We start from the raw sequence: 8,439 nt of genomic DNA, 5'->3' as shown, positions 1-8,439 counted from the left end.
AATTAATTATTAAAAATCGTTGTCTTAGGCCGGCCTACCGCCCAATTCGAGCGCGTGGCAAGATGTGACCGCCCGGCGATCGATATTGCTATGCGCACATCTCGGCACGCGCTCGAATTGGGCGGTAGGCCGGTCTAAGACAACGATTTTTAATAATTAATTACTCGTTAACTATTACGAAAATTGCAAAATGGTACAGGACTTTTCCGTTCATCTCGATCCGTTTTACCTTCTCAAAAATTTTGTCGGATATGGAAAGACTCACCCTGTATTTGTATCACAAACCTTGAGAATTTGGTGGTAGTCTTTCGATGTTACGAAACATATTATTGGCAGGATTATCGGGTAGACTTTAAGCATCGTATAAGTTACCTCTATCACCATGTCGTTGTAGTGAGGGTGAGTTAAGAGAGCGATAGCTTTCGCAATGCGATATGGTATCATGGTGAGAAGGAATCCCATATTAACGCCAACTGCGTAAAGAAGTTGTTTCAAAATAGACAGTAGTAAAGGAAATTTGTAGATATTCACGCGTCGTACTTGTAAATTGATGGCGGGATGAAATGTTCACTCACCCAGAAAAATGAAACGCTCGATACCTTTGCTTGGCCACGTTCCGCTTAATGACTTCGACACTATCAGGTCGTATAAGATGAAATAGTCGAGCAAGATGAAGATGAAGCACGGAAATATTAGGAACATAACGGTAGACGAGACGTAAATGTCGTTCGCGACTTCTTCCTCGAAGTGGTCGTACAAGTGCAATTCCATGGCTACCACCGTAATGCACGTTACCCATATGAATATGATTCCTTTTATCGCCGTCGAGGTCTTTAAGATCGACTTGCGGAGGGGTGAATTTTTCTGACAGATGACAATGTACGCCTCGATGTTCAGCAGGATGATCGTCAGGATGGACGTGGCGAAGCTCAATAGAAACACATAGTCGAGATTCATTTCTAGGTGTACGTCGAAAATCCACTCGAGTATTCGCTCAAGTGGCTCGAGCAGGATTACGAAGTTCGAAAGCACCAGACCGAATACGTAGCAGTTAGTGGAGTTGTACATGGCAGAATTTGACACGATAAAGAGACCAAGGAAAGTATTTAGGATAACGCCTGCTATCAGCAGCACGAGATCTATGATGCTACGCGTAGACTCGGGGATGATTGGTTTAATGACGTTCATTTTGATGGGATTCGTCGTTGTAGTGAGCTGCGTGTGAACGTATAGGAATGGATTCTCTCTATGTGATAATTTTATATCGTACTCGGACATCGTTGATCGGTTGGACGATCTTTCGGTTAGTTGTTTATTACAGTCTGCGGGCCCAAGTCTCTTATTAACACGTTGAAAAGTTGTACACACGGGATCCTCGCTCCTGAAGATTTAAAAACACTTTCCTCCAACGTGTTTGTGATAACAGCCGCTCGTCGCCTCGATCGAATTACGTTTTACACTTCCGCGGGAAGAAGTTAACGACAAATTATGGTGCGGCACATGTTGCCCCGACGATCTACACGCATATTACTGACTGCGACTGGACGATAGTTTGCAGGATCACCGCCTATTTACCTTCCCCTGGGAGTGTGACGCCCCGCAATATCATAGGTGGACATCGCCGAGTAACTAACAATGTTATACAATTTGCCGACACGCAAACGTTCCATTTAGCAGAGTGGATCCTTAACGAAGCACAAGTAGCAGGATATTGGAACTTTAACGTTGCTTATGCAATCATTTGCAACTCTGGAATAAATCTATTATTTTGGAAATGAAATCAACGAAAGCTGCTCAAACTGCGTTGATAATACAAATACAATTTATCGAAATTTCCTCGATGAATGAAAATCGCTGCATGCAAACGTGCACGCCAAATTTTTCTGTTAATAATAGATTGTAGAAGCCATTTGCATACTAAGATATGAGTGCAAATGTGAATGCGCGTCGAGTATCGTGCGGAGAATTTATGGACTTTTTAAATTTACGAGCAACAAGCGCCTGTCCTTGAAGATTCGCTCGAAGGGCTTCGTTTTCTGGCCGCAAATAACGACCAGTAGCAAACAGAAAAAATAACGCTGCTGGAATAAATCGGCTCTTACGACTCGCTCATTCGGGAAAGAGAAGCGATGGGCCATAGCAGTTGGCAGGGCACGTAGCTGTGCGAAATAGGAGGAGAGAGAATGTCCTGCATGCGACTGTATAATACAAGATTTGCGGGATGGCTCTGGCAACCGGCCACAGGCACGGTATCGGTCAGCTTTTGCCGGTGATAGATTTATCGTTCGATTTATAAGTCCAACCCCCTTGGCGCAGCGGTGTGTTGCATCTTCCTGAAAATGGAGCGCGACTATCTGGCGTGTATTGTGCGCTCCGGAGACGCTCACAATCGACGCGTTATCGAGAGGAAGGAGTCGGGAAGGCCGCGCCGTCGTCCATTGTCGTCGGGGCAATGGAACGAATTAAAAATTGCGGGGGCGGATCGACAAGAATATTTATCGCATTGTATTTGCGACGTTAACATTAATTTAAACCCCGAGTGCTACGCGAGCAGTTGTATCGAGCGGTAATTGATGTTATTAGTTCTTTAAGCGAAATTTACATGCGGCTCGCTGCATTATTTATAGCGCCGTGTGTAGCAATATTCATATATTCATGCAATGACGATTATTTCATTTATAGATTCATCGATCTCTTCTTTGAATAGACAGATTAGTCTGCTATAAAGGTTGTCGGAGTCTCCTCTCGCGGTGAAGGGTTTTGAGCCAGTTTGACTACGTGTTTTCATCTTCGGACCAGGTGCGAGCGGGCGCGTGGTTAATTTTTGTGGGTTCCCTCGCGCCCTTTTCTTCTTATTTTCGTCTGCCGCGGGATCGGTTTAGTGATGGAGGGCAGTCTTGGGGCCAAATAAGTGCAGTGGCAGGGCCTCGGGGTCCGGGGCCGTAACCGGTTCGCCGCCTGGGCATCATTACGACGTAACTTAAGCGACCCTGAGGAGGCTTCGAGCTCCACGATAATCAGCGAGCTGTATTATCATCGCTGAGTAACAACATTCCATTGGTGGCCTCGAAGGTGTAAAGTAGTCATCGTACGGTCGAGTGTACGAGTAGTCTAATAATAAAAAGCACCGCGACATCCTAACAGCTACTTAAGACTCAAACGACATAAGCCAAATATCAGATTACTTTTATTTCATTGTTTCATTGTAATTTTATTTATTTTAACAAATTAACAAAATTTACAAGGCTCCACTGTGGTAAACACAAATTCGAAGGAATAAGAATCAAAGTGCCATGACAGGATGTTAGTGTCTAAATATTATTTATGTTATGTTAAAAAAAATATATATATAAACTTTACGTATAAACAATACCTTATATAAACTGTCAAAGTATATGTTGTTCACAACTTATCATTTAAAATATACATGTCTTCTTGGCAATTATTTCTATTCTCAAGTGTTAGTAAGTTTAATATCTTTATAAAAAATATTGTCAAATTAAAAATATAATTTTTAGTTATTTTACTTTAGTTTGTCGAAGTGTATACCTGTAATAATTATACATGAATGTGAAAGTAATTTACACTTAATCGTGGGAGAGAGCGTGTACACGCGCATGGAAAAAAATGTGTGCCGAGTTAGTCTGCCATCGAACTGTCAACTCGTATGAAAGTTTATCTTGGGACTGGTTAGATATTTATTTAAATGTGGAACGCACCTACCGGGCCTTCTGTCACACCTGTTTGACCTGTTTCGCACGAAGTTGAGCGGCCGACCATCAGTCGGAACCAACTATGTCGTGACAGCGTTCCCTTTCCGTGTTTATCATATAATTAGCCGTAATTAGTTTGTCGTGGCATACTATTATGCATTCTTTCTACATCTATATTATTATATTTGCGGTACAGCATAACACGCGAATTAAATCATCGTGTTGCGTTATAATCTTATGAATGAATATTAGCTCAGTGCTAATATAGAAGCCTTACTTGGCAGAAATTTCATGCATTACTTATAAATATACAAAACCTGAACCTGTTTTTTATTAGAACAGGAAGCTGCAAGAAGACGTGTAGTTCATGTTATGTAAATTCCGCACTGCGGTGATATCAGAAAAAGATAATTTATTAAAGGTTTGTACGTTTCACCGCAATCTCTGCGCTTCCAAGTGCTTTGCTCTTGTTGGTCCTCGTGTCAATAGACTCGATGTATTTTATGCATGACCAGTCAGACAAGTTTTTCCTGATGACCGCAGGCGCAATGCCTGAGGCTCGGTAACATTCGATACTTTATATGCAGGTGTATTTTTGAAAAAACGTGTGGGTTGACGACTGTCGCTTTAATAATTTAATATCAAATGTAAGAATAATTTTTTTTAACTCTTCGAAGAAAATAATTATATATATATTTCAGTAATTTACTGCTTAAAACAGCGAAACGCTTTTTCAACTGCGCATTTCGTGTAATAAGTTTTTATCTTTGATTTTAAACATTTTTTCTAGTGAATTCTTTTAATGCCTGATAAATGTTTATGTGAACATAGTATTTTAACATTTTTAATTTGCCTCGTATGAAAAAAATCTTTAAAATCATCTAATTTAGCACAGTACTCGTTGTAATTGGATAATTACCTTTTTGATCAAAATATGTATCTGCTATTCTGCCTGCTTTGCTTTTTGAAGCAAAACACAAAGTAACAAGGGAAAAAAATAATCTGATAAAAATATAGAATTTAAGGCAATTTTCAGGCATATGTGTGTCACGCCATCATGTAAGATTTAATATGTTAACGATGATCGCGTGTTACGATCAGCAATCACATATCGAGCACAAAAGCAGCCTTCCGAGAAATTTGGCTGTAACCTACGCCAATTTCTAAAAAAGAATAGGTATCAACAAAAGCGCACCTGTGGATTGCCAAGTAAATTACGGTAATCGGCGCTTTTGAACTTAGGATCTTTCAGAAGCAAAAAGAGAGAGAAAAGAGAGGGCCAAGTTTTTTTGTTTGTGAGAGACTAATTTGTACCGTGACTGAAGCGGCTTCGAAGGTTACCGTTTTGGGTAAAAAAAAAATCAATCGTATAAAATCGCGCAACACTAAAATTTTAATAATTTGTCTGCAAATATGACGCTAAAAAAGGTAAATTTGCACAGATCAAGACGATTGAATAATCTTGTTTAAAATTCCTTTCAACTTGAGAGTTTGTAGATTCGAATTTTAATAAACGCGTAGTTTGCATTTTATTGATCACTTTGCACATCATTATAAAAATTTCGATAACACGGTTATCGAACCTGAAAATTCGTGGTCTTCGAGGTAAAAAGTGGTCGAAAATCCAAGATTACTACGCTCACGTTTCCGAATAATATAAGAACGCTCGTCTTCTTCCATTGTCTAAGCTTCGAGTAACTTTTCTAGTATACACAATACTTCTATGCTCTGTAAGAATTTTTTATTGCAGTTTTTTTTTACGAAGGAAGGATCTTTGAAACGATTCTTTGTTTTACGTTCGCTTCTCTCGTCCTACATTCCATATGAAGCTTTATGCTCGTTTCAGGATACGTTCCTTTTTCTGTTTGATTGCAAGAATCATTCCGCTGTCTTTCGATTAACGCGCCAGTAATTCTTCCTGCCCGCGTACGTCTTTACCTCTGACTTACTGTTTCCATGTAAACCCGCGTGCCATGTTATGAAGTCGTAAAATTGTCTTGCGGTCATTTACGTCTTTTTTAAATTATTCACTTGCTCCATTATCATTCTCATGGTTTCAGTCATAGGCATTCTCCGCTGTGAGGTGTATCTTCTCGTGCTACTTCGTCATGTTCGCACATACGTAAATATAGAGCCATAATAATCGCCGCTTTACAGGAAAGCCGTGCAGATAAACCTGGAACTAACTCACGTTAATTCACTTCGCACGGTCGTGAGGTACAATGCGATTCATAATTAATTCGTAGGCGTTTACCGACGAAATTGTACACGCGGCATTCATATGCGGTGCAACTGCGAAAGCTCTGTTGAAAAGAAAAGTAGCGAAGTTTTACGTGAGCACTGCGCATGTGTTCAATAAATAAATCGGCATTTACGTTGCACATGCTGTGGATTTGAAATCTTCTTAGACATTCTCCAAAATTTTTGGAATGAAAATACTGCTATGGAGTAAAATAGTCACGTCATTGGGGTAAATATTCACTCTGTTGGAGTAAATATTCGCTCTAATAGGATGAATATTTCACTCCATGCAGTATTTTCACTCTAAAAACTTTAGAGAGCAAATCTCTTTCCAAGCATATATATATATTTTTTTTTCTTGCGCAATGCTTTAATTATGTTCTAAACAATTGTCGATGAGAGAGCATAGACTCTGTAATCCTTCGAAATTATAATGATCCAACGAATTTTCCGTTCAATAAAGAGCCTTTAGATTAATGTCCAGTTTCTTCAAGAGCTATTTTCTCTCTCATTATTTCGCATCTGCATCTGCCGCATAAACCGCGAACCGCACAATCGAAAAGCGAATTACTTCTGCGAGAACGAAGAACGTCCGGTTTTTTCCACCGTCCTGACCAACATCGCCAAGGCTTTCTTTCTCTACGGCGGATTCTGCCAACTTTCTTCTTCCGCAATGTTCGTGTATTGTTGTTTCTGTGGACTGCGGTTGTTATAGTTGAGACAAGTTTCGTTGCGCCACACTCGCGAAACGTTGCAACGCCATGATAATGTACTCAGAAACCTATCTGAAATTAAATATACAGTTTTATATATTAACTGTAAGTTTTAATTGCGTAACGCGTAAAAAAAGTCGTTTGCGGTGCGAAAAACCATTGTGTGAAAATTCCCCGTGGATTTTCGGTCGACCCAGAACCCGAGTCCTCGTGTTTTAATTCATTCACCAACTTTTATCACACGTGCTGTACTTTTACAACCGCCTGACATCCGCCAAACGGCCCCATGCGTTAAAGTCTTCGGATGTGAATCGGCAGCGTCGTTTAATTTGCATATTTTTCTTGCGAGGGGATGAGCGTCGCGGCGCCTCCGACGGTCTCTCTCTCGTCAACAACTGGCGAACAGTGTCGCGAATGAAACGCCAACGAAAATAGCCCGCGCGATAGCACCGCGTCTAAACTTTATGCCGTAATTCACGACGTTCTTCCCTCGTTTTCCATCCTCCTCGTGTCATCGACTGATCTTCCGCGCGTCTCTATTTCCTTCGTCGTTCATTTGTAGGCCTGGATAGACACGCGTTACTACCTGTCCCCTCCGTTTATTCCTCCAGGTTTTTAAGAAAATTACGTACCGTTATCACCGTTGCTGAATGCTCGTGAAAAAATTAAGAACTTGCGTGTTCTCGGGCGTAAAAAAAAGAAGAAATTATTGCAGCGTCGTCTATAAATATACGCTTTCGTGCATTTATTATACGAGAGGTGCGGTTCCATTAGCATTCATAACACGTACGTGAGGCAGACGACTGCCGTCGTTCGGAGGATTTCTCCGTATTTCGGAACCTGCAGAGCATCGAACAACCCTCATTATAGACGAGTTTTAGCTTACGCGACAAAGATATTAATATAAAAATATATTAATATAATTATACAACTATATAATTTACATAGACAAAGCGGTCTTTGTTCTCGTTATATCGTATACCATTTGTTGGTGTAAACAGTCGTTCAGTTAGTGCAAAAAGACTTGATACTACTGCAACTGAATCTGTACCAACTGAATATTTCTGGTTTGTTTGCTAAAACCGAATAGTTTTTTTTCCGTGTAATTATAATAAAATATACGTAGAATTTATTATTACACGTTTCTGATTATCGGGTAGCAAATTATTTTATTATAATTTCTTGCGTAGTGAGTTTCGTTTATTAAATTTTTATACTGTTTTACGAGCACGCGGAGAAAATAACATTCTAATGTGGATAAACTTAAAGTACCAAATTCGTTTAGTATTAAAAGAAGCATAGCAAATTAATATATTTTTAAACATATTTATGAAAGAGAGCGAGACAGAATATAATATTGATTTAAACATTATAAATGGGTAAAAAAAATATTCCGGTACCGGGAATCGAACCCGAGCCTCCTGGGTGAGAGCCAGGTATCCTAGCCACTAGACCATACCGGATCACGATGAGGAACCTTCTCTCGCAGTTTGACAATTCTTCGGAGGCAACATCCCTCTCGGACAATTTTAAACTCGTGAGGTTGACTGTGATCACTCGTCATCCGGTATGGTCTAGTGGCTAGGATACCTGGCTCTCACCCAGGAGGCTCGGGTTCGATTCCCGGTACCGGAAAATATTTTCTTTTTGTTTATCGTAAAATGTAAGGCAATATCTTACTATTTTTGTAAATTATTTTAAATTATTTTAATTTTATCAAATGAATTAATGGTTATTACAATAACAAGGATTAGTTATGATTAATATATTTT

At 39.8% G+C, this 8,439-nt stretch overlaps 2 protein-coding genes and 2 non-coding genes across 5 annotated transcripts in view; 2 read left to right on the top strand and 2 right to left on the bottom strand.

The window, feature by feature from the left end:
* LOC105559937 overlaps window positions 1–1,610 on the bottom strand; it is a 3,000-nt gene extending 1,390 nt beyond the window's left edge. For both annotated transcript variants that reach the window (XM_012008599.1, XM_012008600.1), the window contains exons 1-2: window positions 576–1,610; window positions 286–473 (exon numbers count right to left, since the gene is read on the bottom strand). In XM_012008599.1, coding sequence (XP_011863989.1) covers window positions 286–473; window positions 576–1,278 — 891 coding nt within the window. In that variant the 5' untranslated portion in view covers window positions 1,279–1,610. The remainder of the gene's footprint in view (window positions 1–285; window positions 474–575) is intronic.
* LOC105559951 overlaps window positions 1–8,439 on the top strand; it is a gene marked incomplete at its 3' end in the record, with an annotated part of 70,852 nt that overhangs the window by 11,448 nt on the left and 50,965 nt on the right. The window lies entirely within an intron of this gene.
* Trnae-cuc lies at window positions 8,059–8,130 on the bottom strand. Its single transcript has one exon. It is a non-coding gene; the product is annotated as a tRNA-Glu (tRNA).
* Window positions 8,231–8,302, top strand: Trnae-cuc. Its single transcript has one exon. It is a non-coding gene; the product is annotated as a tRNA-Glu (tRNA).

Source organism: Vollenhovia emeryi, unplaced genomic scaffold, assembly GCF_000949405.1.
Source record: "Vollenhovia emeryi isolate VEMERY1.0 unplaced genomic scaffold, V.emery_V1.0 DF939248.1, whole genome shotgun sequence".
NCBI lineage: Eukaryota > Metazoa > Arthropoda > Insecta > Hymenoptera > Formicidae > Vollenhovia > Vollenhovia emeryi.
The sequence above is the reverse complement of the archived record's forward strand: the minus strand, read 5'-3'. Positions and strand labels throughout refer to the sequence as shown.